The sequence below is a fragment of the Cicer arietinum genome, chromosome 1 (genome assembly GCF_000331145.2).
Source record: "Cicer arietinum cultivar CDC Frontier isolate Library 1 chromosome 1, Cicar.CDCFrontier_v2.0, whole genome shotgun sequence".
Taxonomy (NCBI): Eukaryota; Viridiplantae; Streptophyta; class Magnoliopsida; order Fabales; family Fabaceae; genus Cicer; species Cicer arietinum.
This window is the reverse complement of record NC_021160.2, coordinates 52,781,600-52,802,903: the sequence shown is the minus strand read 5'-3', so window position 1 is coordinate 52,802,903 and position 21,304 is coordinate 52,781,600. Positions and strand designations below refer to the sequence as shown.

General features: G+C 25.9%; 2 protein-coding genes and 4 non-coding genes across 8 annotated transcripts in view; 2 read left to right on the top strand and 4 right to left on the bottom strand.

Annotated features, from left to right (window-relative positions):
* Window positions 1–13,338: 13,338 nt before the first annotated feature.
* On the top strand, window positions 13,339–16,309 carry LOC101497447 (protein IQ-domain 26-like). Of its 3 annotated transcripts, none has more exons than XM_012715575.3 (4): window positions 13,339–13,672; window positions 14,398–14,752; window positions 15,360–15,569; window positions 15,666–16,309. In XM_012715575.3, the coding sequence occupies exons 2-4, from the start codon at window positions 14,426–14,428 to the stop codon at window positions 16,206–16,208; spliced, it is 1,080 nt and encodes a 359-aa protein (XP_012571029.1). In that variant the 5' UTR covers window positions 13,339–13,672; window positions 14,398–14,425; the 3' UTR covers window positions 16,209–16,309. The 3 variants fall into 3 exon arrangements, with proteins under 3 accessions (XP_012571029.1, XP_073224228.1, XP_027190986.1); XM_073368127.1 differs by lacking the exon at window positions 13,339–13,672 and adding an exon at window positions 13,768–13,964; XM_027335185.2 differs by lacking the exon at window positions 13,339–13,672 and adding an exon at window positions 14,076–14,149.
* Window positions 16,310–18,184: 1,875 nt separating this feature from the next.
* Window positions 18,185–18,258, top strand: TRNAI-AAU (transfer RNA isoleucine (anticodon AAU)). The gene has a single exon. It is a non-coding gene; the product is annotated as a tRNA-Ile (tRNA).
* A 1,221-nt stretch (window positions 18,259–19,479) lies between these two features.
* Window positions 19,480–19,604, bottom strand: LOC113785226 (small nucleolar RNA snoR77). The gene has a single exon (XR_003471379.1). It is a non-coding gene; the product is annotated as a small nucleolar RNA snoR77 (small nucleolar RNA).
* A 266-nt stretch (window positions 19,605–19,870) lies between these two features.
* LOC113785235 (small nucleolar RNA snoR135) lies at window positions 19,871–20,015 on the bottom strand. The gene has a single exon (XR_003471387.1). It is a non-coding gene; the product is annotated as a small nucleolar RNA snoR135 (small nucleolar RNA).
* A 338-nt stretch (window positions 20,016–20,353) lies between these two features.
* On the bottom strand, window positions 20,354–20,478 carry LOC113785225 (small nucleolar RNA snoR77). The gene has a single exon (XR_003471378.1). It is a non-coding gene; the product is annotated as a small nucleolar RNA snoR77 (small nucleolar RNA).
* A 111-nt stretch (window positions 20,479–20,589) lies between these two features.
* Window positions 20,590–21,304, bottom strand: part of LOC101497780 (large ribosomal subunit protein eL27-like) — a 1,922-nt gene continuing 1,207 nt past the window's right edge. The window contains exon 2 of the mRNA XM_004486733.4: window positions 20,590–21,123. Coding sequence (XP_004486790.1) covers window positions 20,699–21,106 — 408 coding nt within the window. The 5' untranslated portion in view covers window positions 21,107–21,123 and the 3' untranslated portion in view covers window positions 20,590–20,698. The remainder of the gene's footprint in view (window positions 21,124–21,304) is intronic.

The window sequence follows — 21,304 nt, the reverse complement described above, 5'->3', positions numbered from 1 at the left end:
TTTTGGCTCTAATTAGTTTGCTTAATTTTCTATAAGACTAAACTAAAAATATAACCTTATGCCAAAGATTCCTCAAGAAGTGATCCTAGAGAGGTCTTTTATACCCTGCACAATCCCACATTTAAGTTAAATCAAATCAAAGAATTAAAAAAGAAAAGATAACACTATCAACCATGCAAAGTTCAATAAATATATCAAAACAAGTGCATAACAAATTAACAATGTGAGACATACACATAGGTCAACTATCATTTGGTTGCTTTGGAAGAATGAAGACTTAAAAAGATCATTGGCCACTAAACCTTTCTTTTTCTCAAACCTTTCTTTTTCTCAATTATTATTTATTATATTGTTTAATTATCAAACCTTGCATTGAACGCATTCAACAAAAAATAAAAATATAAAACAACAACCACAACCAAAAACAATGAACTCTAATTTTTTGTTCCTAAACCATCCAATTTTAAGGAGAAAGGTTGTGACAATCAAGAGTTTGGCCAAGTCAGTTTATTTGTTTTATGAAAATTTATATTTTAAAATTGTGGAATGTAAACAAATTTCACCTTAAATAAGATAAAATAAAGTGTTAGAAACACATAATTCATCTTGCTAATGTTAGTTGAGTGCAAAATTGTCCGACATTTAAAAAAAATACCAAAATGCTTTACATCAAATTGTTCTACATAAATATGAAATTTCTAGTGTCGAATTTTGTTTTAGAAACTAACATATCGAAAATTTTAAATTTTTGAAATTTTCATATTGTAAAAGTGAGAGAAAAAAAAATTACGTATTAAAAATTTAGAGATTCAAATTTTTAATATGCGAAAAAAATTATAAACAAAATTTTACATACTGAAAGTTAAAAAAATGAAATTTTTAGCAGCAAAAAAAAAAATGGATGGGGAGTAAAAAACAAGTTCATTTTACTTAAAATTTATGTATTTTTTATAAAAGTATTTTTAGATATTCTTATAAAAAATATAAAATGTAGAATAAAAGTTAAGATACGGGAGTATAAAATATAACTCTCCAATATCCAACTTGTGTAGTTCTCCCACCATTTATTTTGGGTGCTGCTATTCGCACCCTATTTTAGACAATATACCCTCCTAACAAGTAATTTGGTATTTATATTTATGCATTTTATGTGTAAAGAAAAGGAAAATCTCATATTAGACCATAATCTTTCACATATTAATGATTTTACAACTGACTATTACATTGTTTTTTTTCATTCGCATAAGTTGACGACTCTTTTGAAAATATTAACTCATACATCGTTAGAAGATATATTTTTTACTTATTTTTCCTTTCAAAAATTAAATTTATACTATTTTTTTCCTACAAAAAGTTAATTTCCAAATGCTAACTTTCCTATACGTTTGTGTTGAAGAATTTAAGTTTTAGAAAATCTATACAATATAATGAAACAAATATGTTATTATGGCAAAATTGACACGTGACAATTAAGAGTGTTCAAAAAAACCAAAAACTGAACCAAACTGAACTGATTTATAAAAATTGAGAACCGAACTGTTTTTGAACTGATTTTTTAAAACAAGAATTGAACCGAACCAGTTTTCAGTTTAAAAACCCGAACCAAACTAGTTTTTAATTTGAAAAAACTGAACCGAACTGGTTTTTATTTCAAAAAACTTGAACCGTATTTGTTTTTTTTATAAAATAATTAGGGGTAATTATGTAAAATTTGGCCTATATGAACAAAAAACCTAAGTTAAACCAGTTCGGTTCAGTTCAAAATAAAAATCGGTTCACCATTTTGTAAAACCAGTTCGGTTCGGTTTTTTGAACTAGAAATTGGTTCGGTTCATTTTTTCGAACTGAAAATCAGTTCAGTTCAATTTTCAAACTGTTCTAGTTCAGAACTGAACTTTGACCACCCCTAGTGACAACTACATAAAGTGTTTCGAAAATATAAAGTTTCTATCAATAGAAAGAACTATCACAAATTTTTTTAAAGAAAAAAATAAAACTTCCATTACATCACGATTTGACATATCGAATTTATTGACCAATTAAAAAATAAAAAAATATAAATAACCACATTGTGCAGATTTTTTAAAAGAAAAAAATAAAATTTTCATTACGTGACGATTTAATATAATGCGTTGAGGATTAGGTGGCCAGTTAAAAAAAATTAATTAAAAATAAAATACAATCAATTACACCACGATTTGATAGTTTTTTGAAAGCAATGTTTTTTAAACACTATTTTTGAAAAAAAAAAATGAACTTCGAAAGTTTCAAATTAATACAGATTTGGTAATTGGTAGAGAAAAAAAAACCCAATTTTGAGACTTAAAGGCTTTTGTTTGATTTGGGCTGTTTCTGGCCCAAATTATAAGGTAGCAGCCAACAGGCCGTGTCTCCTTACACAGTGTTATATCAACACAAGGAAAATTATACCCTCGGCATTTAAACTCTACCTTCATAATCCCTCAAAAAATGTGTTATACCATGCATTGTTTCACTATTTTTAAAAATGTGTGTTCAAGAAAAAACATGAATCACTTAATTCTTTGGTACAAAACTATATTTTGAAATATCAAGAGCAGGCTGATACTAAGTGATTTAAGCATTCAAAAAATATTTCATTAGCACAATCTAGTCTTGCCAATTCTTTTCTCTTAGGAAGAAATCAAATAAGTAATTTGGTGGTAATAAAAATGCCCCCCCTTGACAGTTATAATTTCAATTTTATCAAGAGATATTGGGATATAGACCGATATGCCTCATTGGTTGCTTATACAAAATATTATTGAAGTTGATGATCTTAGAGAACATAATTTCAAGATTGAAGTTGTTGGTCATCATCTTTCAATTGTTGGGAGGTTAACTCTAATAAACTTGATTTTAGATAGTCTTCCACTCTATGTCTTTCTTTTTTCAAGTCATCAACTGAAATTATTCAAAAGCTCACAACAATTCAAATAAACTTTTTATGGAGAGACATGCATGATGAATAAAAAGTATGCTGGTTGAGTTGTGAAAAAAATATCCCCACCAATGGAGGAGGGGCTTAAGAGTAGATCAAGAAATTAATAATATTTAACTAAGGTTCGCCACAAATAAAACCAAATATCATAAAAGGACAAATTAGCATATAGGAACTATACTCATATATATGCACCCAGAAAATAAGCCAAACTTGATATTCCATATAATTTTTTCATTTTTTTTAATAATTCCATCCGAATTCCCATCGTTAATTTCTACATAAAACATATATAAAACATATATATAAAGTGAAAACTTAAACTTCAATTAGTAACAACAACATTCTAGCTATACAAGATTATACTAGGTAATATCTCTCTTGGAATTGTTTTTAAGAAAGAATATATAACTACTATTAAAGTATCTTTCAAGTATATAATTCAATTGATAAATATTGATATTGTTAGTTTAGACATCATGTCTCAATTCAAATGGGAGATTTCAGATTTGTGTATGTAAATTTCAAGTAGTGCTTACCGCTAGTCTAAAGAAAAAAAAAAATAGGCTTCATGAATAATTATAAATTGCCTGGCTTGAGCCTGTGTGCCGTAAGAAGGCGAAGAAGATACAAAATTAAATATAAATCATGATGGAGTCATCATCATCTTCACCTTAATTCACCACCTTGTTTTCTCCCATCTCTTGAATTGGATCCACCATAGTAGGTGGATAGTTTTGGCAAGAAAAGGATTAAGCCTTGAGATATATAGTAAGTACATATATATTATAGGAAGAAAAAGGGGTGATCAATTTATGTAGGTGCATATAATATGAAGTATATAATAATAATGATGATGGTATAATGCATCACCCATTCATTTGTAACTCTTGTTCTTTGACCCAACCCTTCCAACATAGCCAAACAAGTAATCATATATGTTTAAGTGGGTTTGAGTTCTTTCATTTTTCTGATATATAAATATATCACTTGCAAATCTCGATGGACACACTTTGTGGACGGGAGAAAACCAAAATCTAACACTATTCATTTTCATGATAATGTTTTTTAATTTTTAATTTATATTTTCACTCTTAATTATAAAATTATCTCAATGTTTAATTCTTTTTATATAAATCAAAATTAAGCAGTGCTTTATGTACAAATATATTAATTATAATACCAACATTACATTGCATAGTCCGATATTGATCTTAAAAAAATAGTCCAGATTCATATTTATGTGAGTAGAAAAAAATGTGGTTGGTAATTAAGAAGACTCTATTAAAAATATCAGCAGACAGACATAAATTAACTATTAATAAAATTGTTGAACTCTCCGTACTAATAACATGGTTATAATTAGAAATACAATTGTAAAAATTAAAATTAAAGAAAAATAACAATTAGAAGGAAAAATTATAAACATGTTTTCATACCAAACATCATAATAATCACACGTTATTGTGCTTTAATTAAGGTAAAATATTCTAAAATTCTTCGATTGAAATTAACAATCATACATCAAATAATTTTATTTATCTCTTAACTAAAATTTTAATTTATGAAACAAAATTTCCCCAAAAATTAATATATTAACATAAAAAATATCAAACGTAACAAATCAAAACAGTTTAATGTGCCATACTAGCTATTAGGAATTTTATCAATCACTGTGATGTATTTGCCGTACAACTTTTGCTTTAAAAACAGGTGGAGCAATGTTTGTGAAAAGTGGTCAACTAAGGGTTTGATTTCTTCGGTGACAAATAAAAAACAAAGCAGCTTTCGAAGGAGATAACAAAATTATATTTTATCCGTCTCATTTTAAATATATTATATAAGTTGAGTATAGTTTTTTGAAAAATGATTATTCTAGTTAATTTTAATGATAAAATTAGTTTTATTTACTCAAATATATATTGATTATAATTAGTAAAGAAATTTGATGAGATGAAAATTATAAATAAAGGAATATTAATTAAAAACATAGTTATTATATTATATTTGTATTATAAAATGATAAATAATTTAAATAGAAAAAGTAAATGAAATATTTAAAGTGAGTCCCAAGAAATATATCCACCACTTTTACATATAGATATTGTAATGTGGGATTTCTTCTTAGTCAAAGAGTAATCACTATGTCAATAGTTAATCTTTTTATGCACATGTTTGATTAAAAGACTTCTATGATATAATTCAAAATTAATATATTTTAGTATTATTAAATTAAATCATCAATAATTAAATAATATGTTATTTATGAATGAATTTGATAATATTTTAAATTCAACACTACTAAATTTTTAAGTTTTAACATTTGGGTCTATTCTGAAATGTTTTTTTTTTAATGATTTTAAATTAAAATTTTTATTTTAATTATGGAATCAATTTATGTAATTATTAGGGTCAAAATTAAATAAATAAATATAAAAACTCTAAATTTAATCAATTTTAGTAAATACTACAGTAACATATAAATAAATTAGAGAAAATTATTAATTAAATTATTTATAGTATCGATGTGTACTTTTTATAGTGTTGTAGAATTTGTTTATTTGATTATTTATTTATTAAATTACAGCATTTTTTTTAGAAAATTATATTACAGCTACCTGATGTATATATATATATATATATATAATCTCGTTGCTTTTTAAATTTTGTTTGATAAAACACAACAAAACAAACAGGAACAGGCACGTATGGATTTTCGAGTATTATTATTTAAATTCTAGCCTTACTCAAATGATTAAAAGTGCGAACATCCTTACATAAAATAAAGTGTGAACATCCAGAACATGCAATAGTTTCACGCAACAATAATATTTCAATAACATAATTATTAAAACATGTGACTTATTCCATTTGCAACTAGAGTATTAAATTTTGACTCATATCTAGAAATATATTAATGAAAAAGTAAGTTCATTTAACATAATACTTCTATACTTTGATTACTAAATTATTTTAATATTTTATAATATTAAAAAGGACAAATTTAAATATATATATTTCTTCCTACTTTCGTATGGTTTTTAATTTAATTAAAATATAGTTTTTGGAGTTTGATAAAATTATATATTTAAAGAAATCATAATAGTTATGAATATTTGAAATTAAGAACCGCATAACAATATCTAAGAAACTAAGCATAAGTTTTATCCTATTTAAAATTGTTCCAGAAATCATATCTAAGTACAAAACATTATTTTTACAAAGATTAATTACAAAACATCAGTAGTACGGTATAGCCGCATACGATATATGAATTGTTTTAATGTTGGTCACTTTATTCCTCTTAAATGGTCAGTTTATAGGATTTTATTTATTTTGTTGTCATTTCAAAATTTTATTGTTAATCAATTAATTTTTGCCATTTTACCTTATTTTGTAAAGAAAAGTAAAAAAAAAAAAAATTTATTTATTAATCAATTTTAAAAAAAAAATGTAGTACAAAACAATATTAAAGAACAAAAATATATAAAAACCAATAAATTATTTCTTTTCCAAAATGAAATAATTTCGTTGTTGTTTACCATGCAAATTTATTATATCGTTCAAACCGACACTAATTAATCATCACTATACTTATGTCCATGTATTAAAATTTACTTTATTAATCACTACCTATGTGACTATGTCCATACACCGTCTTATTCGTGGAAAAAAGTGTCCATCGAGCTTAACTTGCAAAATATATAAAGACGAAAGAAACAACCTTCGTTGACATAATAAGATGTTGAACAAAACTCACAATAAACAAAAGATTAGAGGAATTAAAAAAAAAAAAAAAAGGAAGAGTCAAACCAACCATAAATCTAATAAGTGGTAGTCTTCAACCGTACTAAACCACTTTCAAGGAAATTAAATATAGGATGATGCTAACAATAATTATAAAGACACTTATAAAGAAATAAAAAAAATTCCATATTGAAAAGAGAAAAAAATTAATTGCACAATTTTTAATATAAAATTTTATATTTAGATATTAACAGTTTTTAACAATTTTCTTTAAATATATTGCAAGTAGGCCGGTGAATTTTGAATAAATTTTAATATTCTTTTAAAATTTTGATTGAACTAACATAATTATGCTACAACAAAACCAACTTGAAAGTGGAAAGATAATCCATTTATAGTTTATAAACAAATTTTCATTCGATTGTCTCATGTATACTATGAAAATGTTAAAAGCATTATAAGTGTTAGTGGAATACATGCTCTCCACTATTAACAGAAATATCTGATGGGTTTGGTTTCGTGTGAGATTTGGTTAATTATTACTGATCTGTCTCAAAATAATGGAGGTATTTGTTGATTTATATATATATATATATATATATATTAAAAATAATATATAAATAAAATAGAAAATATGATTTTATCAAATTATCTTTGTCAAATATTTATACATTATTAATTTTATAAATATATCACGAGAGATATTATATTGAAAATGATACAAATACTATTAATTAAATAATACAATTAAAAATATGTATTAAAAATTAAAAGAGTAATATATTTTTGGATTTTTTTATTTTTTTGACAAATCGATCAATTGTTTTGAGAAGGAAGAAGAATATGAAGTCTAATGTACACAATTTGTCCCAAAATTATTTACGGTCAATGATCTCATAGTCTAATGCCTTTTCAATTATTCAATTATTTTGTTAGATTGAATAAGATGAAATTGGTAAATAAATTTTTTTCATCCGTTTATAATTTATTTTGAGATGTTATTTCTAAATAGCATTTCAATTCATAACTTTTATTTTTATTTTTTATTCTTTTTTGTGTATATAATTTTATTAATTTTTGTTCTTATTTAATATAAAATAATTATCCACTATCTCATCCGCTTGTTTACATAAATGTTTCACTTATATTTTTCTTTTGGGAACTGTAGTCGATTTATTTAATTCTTTATTAAAATAACTAAAAAAATAAAAAATAAACTTTCATATTAATTTTATAGAAAATTTACCAAACACAAATTAATTAAGGTATTTATTATTATTTTTTCGTTTTTTAATTTTTCATTGCGATAAATTAAATTCATTTTTTATGTCAAATTGTAAAGAGTAAATAAACTTTATTGTTTTTACGATTGTTATTTATACACATCGAGCTTAATAAACTTTTAGATAACTCTTCAAAATTATATTTGTATAATAATAAATAAATAAAAAGTAAATGAATTGTATGTTTATAGTTTTTTTATTTCAGAACATTGTTGCATTTTATTTTTCTATCACAAAATACATAAATGAAAGAAATGTAATTATATCATTTGATGTCTTTTATATTATTAAAAATTAAATTTATCAAACACTTTAATTTTAATTAATTAATTTTTTAACTATAATTCATCAGTTATTATTCATCAGTTAATTTTTCAACTATTAATTAAATTTTCAATTATCAATTAATGTATAACTTAATTTTATCAAAAAGAGTTTAACTGGAAGAAAAATAACAATAACGACTTATTATGATTAATAAATAGTAATACCATTTATCTAGAACTATAAATGTGATAATAGTAATTTTTTTTATCTTACTATTTTTTTATTTAGATCATATTGTTTTACTTTTTCAAGTTAAGATAGAGGCGAGGCATACACACGTTAATGAAATTGGAGGCAGTTGCTAAATATATTATTATTTTAGGTAGAACAGATACTAAATATATTATAAATACATATAGCTATTAACTTTTGAATTTGAATTCAAGTCAAGAAATTTAATTTAATAATATTGAATTAAAAGTTAAGAACTTTGCTCCCACTAAATTTGTAAATTTATCATAATTAATTGAATAATTTTACCTTTTTGGCTAAATTATTCTTTTGGCCTTTAAGTTATTTTTAGATGTAACTTTGGTTTTTTGAGTTTTTCTTCGTTTTATTTTAATTTCGTTATTATAAAAATTAGACACTTTGATTCTATAAACTTTTTTATTTTTATTTTAGTCATTTAAATTATAAATATTAAACACTTTGATATTTTAAATTATAAATATGATCAATATCTATTAGATACTTTAGTCCTTAAACTTTGTTGATTTTATTTTAGTCAGTTAAGTTTTGAATGTTAAACAATTTATTTCTTTAAGTTATAAATATTATACACTTTAGTCTCTTTAACTTAAAAACATTAGACTTTGGTTGATATAATCAAATTGTCCCATGTTTATAACTTAACGTATCAAATAATTTAATAATTTTTACTAAATATACTATAGTATTTAATGTTTGTTGTAATTTAAAAAACTAAAATAAAATTAATTTTTTTTTATAAATTAAAGTGTTTAATATTTATAACTAAAATAAATTAAAAAATTAATAACTTAAATAAAATTTAAAAATAATTTAAAATTCCAAAAATATAATTTGACCTATTGAAATATATTAAATTTATACTTTAAAATTGTAAAAAATATGATATTTCACTCGAAAACTATTTTTTATTTATTTTCATTTCTTTAACAAATGTATTTAAAAAACTTTATTCTTATTAGCATGACCGTAATACAATAAGAGCATGACCGTAATATAGTAAGAGTGTTATTATTTTATACATATTAGTATGTTGCATTTGGATCTAGTGGATAAAATAAACGCAACAATGATGTTGTTTTTGTGCCCACCTACTCATAATAATGATCCGACCATATGATTGAATTCTGAAAATCAATACACGACGGAAAAACAATATCTTTTAAAAGAAAAAAACATATCTTGTGATTTTTAAAAACTATATAAAACTTATAATAAGTCTTATAACAAGAGTATACTCATACGGAATTTCTATACGTATCTACTTCCAATACCCCACAAAGCACAAACACATTGAAAGGACAATTGCTCACTTTCATTATTATTTTTTTAATCTATTTCTGATTTTTTTTAAACTCTCTATTATATTTTGTATTAAAATTTATATATTAAAATATTTTAATTTTTTATTTTTAGAAGTCACATCCATATGACTATGATTTTTTATTTTAATAAATTAATAATTATTAATTTACAAATAAAAATATTAAAAAGAAACAAAAATATATTAATAAAATCAAATTAAAACACATTTAATAAAAAAATATATTAAAGTTAATGTAGTTGAATAGATATATCAAAACAAATAATATGTTATATTACTTCAACAACTCTCTTCTATTTTGTAAATAAATTAGCAATTCAATTTTATTAACAACTCCCTCATGATGTTACAAATAAATAATATATAACATTATTTGTTTTGGCGCATCTATTCAATACATTAAGTTTGATGTATTTTTTCTATTAAATTTATTTTATTTAATTTTATTAATATTATTTAGTTTTTTTACTAAATTAACAATTATTCATTTGTTAAATTAAAAAAAAATCAAAATGTTATAGATTTAGGATCGCATGGATGCTACCTCCTATTACATAACAAAAAAAATTATCCGTTGTCGCAGTGCAGAAATACGATCCCTTGAAAGTCAAAATAAGTAACACATTTTGATATATAAATTTCAATGTCCGAAAATGCGACTTCTTATTATAGAAAAAAAAATAGTTTTAAGGGCGGATGCGATGTGTAAAAAAAAGACATTTTCATATAAAAATTTCAATGTCGAATATATTAAAAAGTTAAAAAAAAATAAAGATAAAAACAATCCAATTTTAAAATGTAATTGTGTTTTAAACATTTCATGTTTTTCAAATTTTAAAAATAAAATATTTAGAACACGATGATATTATAGATGTTTTAAAAAGTGAAAATTCATATTTCAAATCATCTAAAAGGTTAAAAGGTTAGAATTCTGAATTTTTACATTATTTGTCATAATTTCTTTATTTTATTTTTTCGTTAATTGAGAATAACTCTTATGTTTATTCTTTTAGTCATATCAAATTTTTGTTCAAGAAGATTTATATTATTTTATAAATACATAATTTTTACACCATCTTTAAATTTAATTTATATATCAATAATATAAAATTATTATACATTATCATATAATCCTTTATTTTAGTTTTTCTTACACCTATTTTTAGCAATCTCGCTTACCATACATCACCCCACCCTTTTTACATTTCTTTTTTATCATTCTAGATTTATATAAAAAATTATTAGAAAATAAATACAAACACTTCATTCCAGTGATCATGTTATATAATTCAAATTAATTTGTGCATCCCTATATGTTTTATTCACATTAAGTGAGTTTGGGAATGGAAAAATGTTGTTTAAATAATCATCATGAGTGTGTTTTTTACTCTCTTTTTTAATTAAATGGAGATTACTAAATAAATATTTTATTTTTCTTTTTTCTTTTCTCTTCTCCATAATTTTTTTTCATCAACCAAATAAAGTGTATGGAAAGTAAAGGCTAAATTATCTCAGATTAATTTTCTCATAAATTAAAAGTTATCTCTATTATTTTAAGAATTAAAATGAGTTTTATTGTTTTTTCAAAACTAAAACTAATGTATAAATAAAGATACTGTATGAAAATTTATGATATTACATTTATTATTTCATGTTTACAAAAAAATTTAAATTTATAGGTCAAATAATTATATACTTTTACGAATAAAAACGAATATGAATGCTAGTATATTTCTAACAATAGATAAAAGGTATAACTATTTGTGACTTTTTATAATTTTTTGTAAAATTACTTTTTATCAATTCCAATGAGGACATGTGTGATCTGATGTGTATAGTGTATATAATAGGTTATATGAAATTAATTAATATAACAATCTTTAGCTATTGTTGACAATGATCCTTAAGGGAGAAACTTGCTGAATATGGAGAAGCAACCTTTTAAAATAGAGGTTATAGTTACAACTTAATTATAACCCACTGTATAATTTTATATGAATTTAATTTATATATAATAGGAGTGCAAAAAGTTTATATATATATATATATATATATCAAAATAGTTTATTATACACAAATAAATCAAAATAAAATTAATGATTTTCTAATGCGTTTTGATTCTCTAATTCCATCATATCTTTATGCATTAAGTGCAAAATTAAAATCCGTTATCAACAAAAAGCTCCACAATTATCAATAGTTAATTTCAAAAGAAAAACAAACACATTATATTCAAAATTTCAATAATAAATAAATAAAATAATCGTAAAATAAAGTGTTTTACGTTTTATCGTTAATTTTTTTTTAAATTAAAATTTATTTTGTATTATTTGACTAGTGTTTATTTTAAAAAAATTATTTTTTAGTTATGAATAATAATTTCTCATATTTGTCTATTGTAATAGATGACACACAATCGAAAAACATTAAACTTAACTCATCAATTATATAAAATGATATAATTTCTTTTACTCTTTTTGAAAAATTTGAAACTGTCCTCTATTCATTTTTAACAGTGTTTTATCTATCACTACTCTACATGAATTCTTTAGTTGAGTTTTCTCTTTCACCCATTCAGCTTATCCATTTTTTTTTCTTTTCATTAAGTAAGTTTTCCTTCTCTTTCTCCACTCTGCCTTTTATTTCAATTGTGTGTTTTAAACTAATAAATTTGTTAGTTCTCAATTTAAAATTGTTCTGATTGACAAAGATTCTAACAAATATTAACTATTTTTTGTTGACTTAAATATCAATTAAAATAACAACTAAAACGTATACAAAAAATTATGAGACGAACCAATTGTTGCATGATAGAATGAAAGTAAAACTTACTATTTCTAAAAATTTGTATGAAGATGCTAGAATTGTGGCTTGATTCTATTAGCGGTGTATTTTATAATTAAAATTGTGATTGTTTTGTTGTCAAAATATATATTTGAATTTAATATATATGTACATTGATACGCGTAGATTATTATATAAATTGGTATGAGTATGAACTAAACTTTTATTTTTTCAATTACTAAAATCGCACTTTTTTTTTTATTAGAGTCTCAATTTTCAATTACTAAGATGCACTATTTTTTATTAGAGACTCAATTTTTAATTTTAAAATTTAAAAGAGACATAAAATAGTAAAGAGTGTGAGAAATAGTATATAAATACTAAAGAGAGAGAGCATGAGATAAAGATGTTTGAGAGACTATAGAGACACATCTATATTTAAAAAATATTTTTTTAAACAAACATGTCTTGTTGAAAATCATTTTTTATGTAATTTATAGTAAATTTTTAGTTTAAAAAATTAATTTAAAAAAATTGTATAACAAAAATTAAAAATTATTATTTTTAAATTTTTGTTTATAATAATAAACAAATGAAAGTTAAGTCATTTAAAAAAAAGAAATTCTAAAATATTATTATTATTATTATTATTTAAAGTCTAACAAACATAGCCAAATCATATGCTATTAATTTGGAGTAACCCGAGGAGTCAAAGCCATTGGAAATTGCTCTGTCCATCCAAAAAGAATTCCAATGATCGCAAACCCCATTTAGAAAGGTCGTTTTCATCAAGTGTTGTTTCAGATTCATATCAGAACTGAATTAACTTTACCACAGAAACTGTCATTGTCAGCAACAATTTTTTTCTGGAATCACTGTTCAAAGATACTGAAATCTTAAGTTTTTTCTCAAACCCCTTTTGATATTTTACTCAAAGGGTGATTACTTCAAGTTTTACAGAGTAATTCAGCATTGAAAGGTTTCAACTTTGAACCAGAAAAGTTATACAGAAAGAGAAACAAAAAAAGCAACAAAAAGGTTCAATTTTTATTTTTTATTTTATAATTTGAAATAAATTATTAAGCGTGGGAAACTGGGAATTGATTATGTTTTTTGTAGGGTAATGGTGATTATTATTTATGGAAGTGGAAGAGGGAATTTGGTTCACTTTCTATTTTTTGAATTTTTGAACATCTTAGGATTTTACTTGTGATTATTATTACCACTTTTTCTTGTAGGATTTTAATCCTTGTTGATTGTTTTTAAGTTGTAAATCGTAAATTTTGTCTCATATCTGCATCAATTGTGTCAGAGGTTTGTCTTCATAAAAGTATCATCTCTTTCTTTATCCCTTAATTTATTTTCTATGATTTATAATTATAATATTTTTTTTTATTTTATATTAGTATTATTTCAGGGTTGATGATTCTGTTTATTATTATATTTATATAGTGTGTGTTTATGTATCTTTGCCTCCATAACTTGCTTTCATCAGTTCTCTATTTACAACTTGTGGTATAATTTATTTGTAAACATTCTGGCACTAAATTCCACTTGTTTGTTCATCTTTTTAAAAACAAAAAAAGTGCAATTTTTTAAATATTATATTGCATTAGGCACCACTTGTATTCATTGGGTTTTTACACTTGTTCACTTGCATTATTACATTTTTACACACTTGTTATTGTTCTCTATGATGAGAGAAACATACACTTGACTTGTTTCACATTTGAGTTTAACTTTGACATTGTTTCTCACTTCAGATTGTGAAACAAAAAAAAATTGAAAATTATGGGCAAGGCTACTAGGTGGTTGAAAGGGTTGTTTGGAATGAAGAAAGAGAAGGAACACAGTATCAAATCAGGATCATTGGTTCCAGAGAAGAAACAATCAGTGAAGGATGATCACATTGATCAGAATCATCATCACATTACTCAAACCAGTGATCAACCCTTTGATGATGATTGGTACAAATCCTATGTTGCTGAAAAACAGGATGAGTACAACAAACATGCAATTTTTGTGAGGTCCTTAAGTCATGGCAGAGGCACATTGTTATGTAGAAGCATGGAGTGGTGGGCTGCTGTAAAGATTCAATCTTTTTTCAGAGGATATTTGGTATGTGAATGTGATCAGATTTGTTTTCTAGGAAGGTTCATGTACAATTGGTTTGAGTGATCTTTTTTCTCAATTGTTGTTGCTTTTTCCACAAATTAATGGCATTTGCTGAATTGGATTGTTTAGTAAATGTTGATGCTTATAGCTTTGTTTATGTGACACTGACACACTTTTTTTATTTTGGGACAAATAAACGTGCTTTGCTTGATTCTTACTCCTAGCATTAAAGGATCACATTTGTGTATGTTTAGTTCCATTTTTGGAGTAACCAAAAGATTTTGACACGTTTGTTGTTTGTTTTTTAGTAGAATTAATTTTGTAATAACTTGAAACTAGAATCTGTTGTTTTTGTATCTAGAATTTGATTTTAGTCACATTCATTATTCAACTTAGAGTATAGCCAAACATAAATCACGTTACAGTTTTAGCCGGAATCAATTTTTCAAAATCTTTTTCTGACACCGCATAACCAAACATACACTTAAAATAATTGTCTTAATCAATCATTCTCTACTTATATTTTGAATATTTATCTTAACCTTTGATCCATTTATTCATGGCTAATCAGTAATGTGTTCTGTTATGCTATATCATTTGTTTCATTCAGGCAAGAAAGGCTCATAGAGCACTAAAAGGACTAGTTAAAATACAAGCTCTTGTTAGAGGCTTCCTAGTTAGAAAAAGGGTTGCTGCAACACTTCACAGTATGCAAGCTCTAATGAGAGCTCAAGCCGTTATCCGGTTGCAACGAGCCCGTAATTCCATTGACAACAAGGAGAACATATCTCAATATGAAATCCGTCAAAGAAAACATGCGGTAATTCAAAAAACTTATTGATTCCTGCATGTAAATTCAAATAACTTACATCAAAATTTTAGTCTTATTTACTCTTGTTTTCTTTTTCTCTTGTAGCAAATGTTTGATGAAACTAGAAATGAACAACACAAAAAATGGCTTAACAATTCCTCTAGTAGATTTGTTCAGAACCAGAAAATTGTTCTGATTGATCCTCACAGGTCTCATTCAAGATTTCGATGCGATGGTGCTACAATGTCTGACTGTGGAGATAATCTGCATCACTTCTATGAAGCAAATGCATCCTCTCTTCCTTATCAAATTCCCAGTCGAATATCGGTTCATGAATGTCAACATTCTCAAGATTCTGAATGGTGTTTCCATAATAATGTTAATGACCGCAAACTCTATACTGCTCATAGCACTCCTCGGTTATCGAATTCTTCGCAAGCGAATACTCCAGTGAAGAATGTTTCCGGAGATGCATTGTTCTCGCCTTACTCCAATTTTCCTAACTACATGGCTAATACTCATGCATCTAAGGCAAGAGTAAGATCTCTTAGTGCACCAAAGCAAAGACCTGAGATTAAGAAAAGGGTTCCACTTGATGAAATAATGGCTGCAAGAAATAGCATAAGTTGTGTTAGAAGGCATTGCTAATAATCCAATTCACAAACTCAAGAATTTTGTTTCGTCTTTTCTTTGCTTACAACTTGTAGATAATGGAATATCTATTTGCATAGGCATAAGAGTTCATTTTACATCGTGTGTTTATTTTTTTCTTCTTAGTTCTTACAAAGAATTTGGTTTGTTTGGTTATTTTATTATGGTATAGATATGGAAACTTATTCGTGGATGGTTTGTGGTTGTTTAGAATTCAAACAATTTCACAATGATCGCAGTGAAAATGAAAGAGATTTTAATAATTTGGTGTTCAATTAGAGATAAGTAAGGTTCGGTCATAAGTTTGTTTTTTTCTTCTGTTAAAACTCACATAATTTGAGAGATTTTCTACCTTTTTTCTCTCTGTATCCATTCCTTAGCAACTCCAAAACAAGTTTTGAAGAATTATAATATTTCCATATAAGTCACTTCCATATGCCTAGACTTAAAAACTAGACTCCAAGATTTAAAATATCAATAGGATAAGTCAATGTGTCTTGTTAAACAAACTACCTTACATTTGTTATTCCTTTACAATCAAAGAATCTTCATTACATTTTTAATTAGAAAAATAGTTGTAATAGGAAATGCATACCTAAGTAAATAAATAACATAAATAAATAATTTTTTTGAACTTGAACATGGCCATAATTATTAGTATATGAGCAGAAAAACCAATAATCTATATTAGCCTTATTGATAAGAATTTATAGAACTTTATGCTAGGGGATAAACTTGCAGCACAATATGCTATATTTGGCCTGGTGGCCCAGAGGTCACCATTTAATTATTATATATATACATTATTGGTTAATGAAGTACCATATGTGGTTAATGACTTATTTTTGTCTAAAAGTTAGGGTTGTGATTTGTGAACTATTAATCAATCATGTTAATTATTTTTGTTTAAATATTAAGTTTCATCACTTTTAATCAATGATGTTAAACAGATTTGAATTGTTAAGTTTCATATTCTGTGATTATTAGTGTTTAAATTATGGGTCTTTCTGATATTTTGTTTCTGGTTAATAGTGTAAATATTATTGGTTAGTGTGGTGAACAACTTGGTTAATGAATTCGAACTGAAAAGTTGGACATTCTAATCAAACAAGATATAAATATGGTTAATGACTTAAAATAATACGGTCAATGACGTAAAACAATATGGTTAATTCTTTGCACAACTTGGTTAATGAATTCGAACTGAAAAGTTGGACATTCTAATCAAACAAGATATAAATATGGTTAATGACTTAAAATAATACGGTCAATGACGTAAAACAATATGGTTACTTCTTTGCACAACTTGGTTAATGGATTCTAACAGAATAATCATTCTTATTAGACAAAATATAAATCTGGTTAATGGCGTAAAGAAACATGGTTAATATGGTGAACAAATTGGTTAATGAATTCGAACTGAAAACTTGGGCATTCTAATCAAAGAAGATATAAATATGGTTAATGACTTAAAATAAAATGACAACTTAACCAGAAAGAAAGAAGGAAAAATACAGGCAAAATGTGCAGAGTAGATGCAGCAAGCGAGAAGATCGGCAAAATCGAATGCAGCAAGCGAGAACGACGAAGATAGAGAAACGAAGAAAAGAATATGGAGAAAAGATGGAGAAGCTTTCAGACTCTTGGTGGAGAAGAAGATGGAGAAACGAAGAGAGAAGATAGAGAAGAGAGAAAGAGAGAGAAGAGAGAAAGAGAAATGATTTCTGAAGAATAGAAAGAAAATCGTTAAAATGATTAAAATATCCCTAAGTATATCGTATACGGTACATGTGTTTGTATTTGTGTTTGATATTTGTGTTCAATATTTGTGTTCAAATATCATTTCTCAACTTTTATATTTATACAAATCGCAGAAATGTTGTATAGACTAGATGTTCGAGATAAAAAAAATATTTGGCTGTAATTCGAAATAAACACAATAAGAAAATTAATACAAACATATCTAACACTAAGGCCCATTAGCTCAGTTGGTTAGAGCATCGTGCTAATAACGCGAAGGTCGCATGTTCGAGACCTGCATGGGCCATTTTTTTTTAATTATTAGACAAAGTTTTCAATAAATTCTATATTTCAACAATTTTCGTCTATATTAAAATGTCTTTTTGAGGTTATTTTTAGACACTAAAATGTGTTTTACTACGTTTTTTTATATCAAGTAGTGGGGGCTAAAAGTGGTATTTCTTCACCCTGAAAAATATATAACTGGCCCCTTTTAAGAAAATATCGAAAGGGAAACCATTCTAATAGAGCGTGGATTGAGATCTTGCGGATCACCCGTTCCTTAGCCTAAGCATTATGTTAGAATTTAGAACTACAGCAATGTTACTATAGTCTTTAGCAATGATTTTAGGTCCTTTGATTTTTTATTGGGTTAGAGAATTGACTCAGATGATGACTATTAAATTCTGTTGGTAATGAATGCTAAATTATAAAACAAGGCTAATTGAAATTGATTATTATATAAGAGGTTGCATTAGGGTATGAGTGAGCAATGATTTTAGGTCCTTTGATTTTTTATTGGGTTAGAGAATTGACTCAGCTGATGACTATTAAATTCTGTTGGTAATGAATGCAAAATTATAAAACAAGGCTCATTGAAAGTGATTATTATATAAAAGGTTGCAGGTAAATATATACATTGAACTTGCAAAAACACTGCATTACCTAAAAGTAATCTGATCAACAAGTCGAAATCAAAAGATTTGCAAAGGTATTTCGCCCATAGAGCAGAAAGACTTTAACCAGAAGCTGCAAATTATAGCTTTCAATTGAACTCAAGTCTCTTATTACATTCTATAATAAGAAAAAAACATTTCATGAGTTTTAGACTTGTCTCATCATTAAATTGAATGTGTATGAACATCATCCCCGCATTTTTTGGTTTACAGAATTTTGTTATTAACATCTTGTTTATAAAACATAGCTTGGAATGCAAAGTGATCAATATGACCCTCTTCTTCTTTTGAGAATACTTGGGTAAGCTTGGAATGAACTGATAATAGCGCTGTTGAGTCGTTGGTAAGCAGAATTTAAATTTTTACGGAACAAGTCATACAAACTAGTTAATTGCATTGAAAGAACCTTGCACTACATTTTTTCAATCAAATTTTTTTATGCAGACCATAAATCAGAACAATAATTGAACACGCAATAGTTCAATAATCCACCAAAAATCTCAAATTAAATGCTCCTTAACAGTAATTGCAAAATTATTATTTATACATTGTATTGTATAGATTTTTGAAAAATTATACTTGAGCTTACTAGACCAACTTCAGAGAAAAATCTCAGCAAATGTGAAGAGCAAAAGCATTTGATTTACGAGCAGTTAAACACCTCACATGTCATTAAATTGAAGCAAGAAGGCTGCCTGAATCACCACCCGACATAAAGGGAGTAAAGTGCGAAAAACAAAGGTTATTTTAACACTGATGATTGGTTATGATGTCTCAATAACATCTACATTAGTTTAACTTAATCACTCTACTCTCTAGAGTGTAGTTTTATAAAGCCATATTTTTCAGGGTACTGCATTCAGCTCTAAGGCCAGCACATGTTTTTATAAAGGAAGACCCAAACTTATTTGCAGGAGCAGCAAAAAGTTAATAGAAGTACAAATCCGTTAAAAAAAGAGAGAAAAATGTAGAGAAAATGATTGTTGTGATTTTCAACAATATAAGATGAAACACAACTGCCCATTTTCTCAAATTAATATTGCAAGGGAACACTTTCAGAAAAGTGCATTGATAATAGCACAACACTGATACACACTATCCCTGCTTTCTCAAAAAATTACTTCTTTTGCTGATTAAAGAAATTTAAAGACTAAAAATTAATAAAACCAATAAGAACTTACGTAAAGAAACCAAATGACACAGAGAAGAAGCTATATTGCAGACAAGTTACAGTCTAAAAATCTAGATATACAAGTTTAAAATGGACGGTCGAATCATAACTGACGGCCACTGATACATAGATCGGACGAGTTAGCTACATATGAAATCTACAAATCACAGTTGTAACATAGGTTTAACATATTCTAATATGCACAAAGTAATTTCAAAATTGACTAACTGCTAGTCATTATAAAATTATTATCTGAATAAAATATAGATTAAAATATTATACTTGAGCTTACTAGACCAGCTTCAAAGAAAAATCTCAGCAAGTCTGAAGAGCAAAAGCATTTGATTTACGAGCAGTTAAACACCTCACATGATATATAATTGTATCAAGGAGGCTGCCTGAATCACCACCCGATCATTGCAATTTGAATATTTGAAATTCTCCAATTTTCAAAATCATACCAAAGAGATCAACTAAATTTACTTGTAAAAGATATAAATTGGAGCAACAATTGGTGAAATTGTTCACTAACTTTTTGTATTGATAATAATCACAAATCTCTGAAATGAAACTAAGAAACACAACAAGTTCATTCATTCATAATAAATTAAACAAAATTTTCAGAATCGAAGCTTGGTAAAGAACCACCTGTTCTTGCCAGTCTTAAACCTCTCCTCAAAGCGCTTCTTTGTCTCCTTAAGGGCTGTCACCTTCTTGTCCTTGGCTTGAAGAACATCGACAGAAACAGCATCTTTCAGATCCACATCAAGGGTATAACGTGTGGGCATCAAGTGCTGATAATTGACAAGCTTCACGAAAGCTTTAACCCTAGATTTCTTTGCTGTCTTCTTTGCAGAGTCCTTCTTGATTACTTTGCTTGGGTACTTCTTAATCCCTGCAACAAGACAGTGTCCATACGGTTTCTCACGAGTGCCATCATCAAATGTACGAACAATCACGGCCTTTTTTCCCGCATATCGGCCTTGCAGGACAATCACAGCTTTGTTAGGCTTCAAGAATTTCACCATTGTCTCTCGTTGCTACACTGCACATTTCAAACGGAATAGAAGTGCATATCAATAACAGAATCGAATTTGATGGCAAAAAGAAAAAATAAAACGAAACCTGAAGTACAATTGAATTTTGTTTTCCAAACAAATTAACTAGGGAAATTGAAAAAACAAAATAACATTAACAAAGAATGAGAAAATTAAACACGTGTAGGG

Coding starts and splice junctions, on each gene's coding strand:
- LOC101497447 (XM_012715575.3), top strand. CDS start 14,426: ATGGGCAAGGCTACTAGGTGGTTGAAAGGGTTGTTTGGAATGAAGAAA. Junction 14,753..15,359: donor CTTTTTTCAGAGGATATTTG/GTATGTGAATGT, acceptor TGTTTCATTCAG/GCAAGAAAGGCTCATAGAGC. Junction 15,570..15,665: donor TCCGTCAAAGAAAACATGCG/GTAATTCAAAAA, acceptor TTTCTCTTGTAG/CAAATGTTTGATGAAACTAG.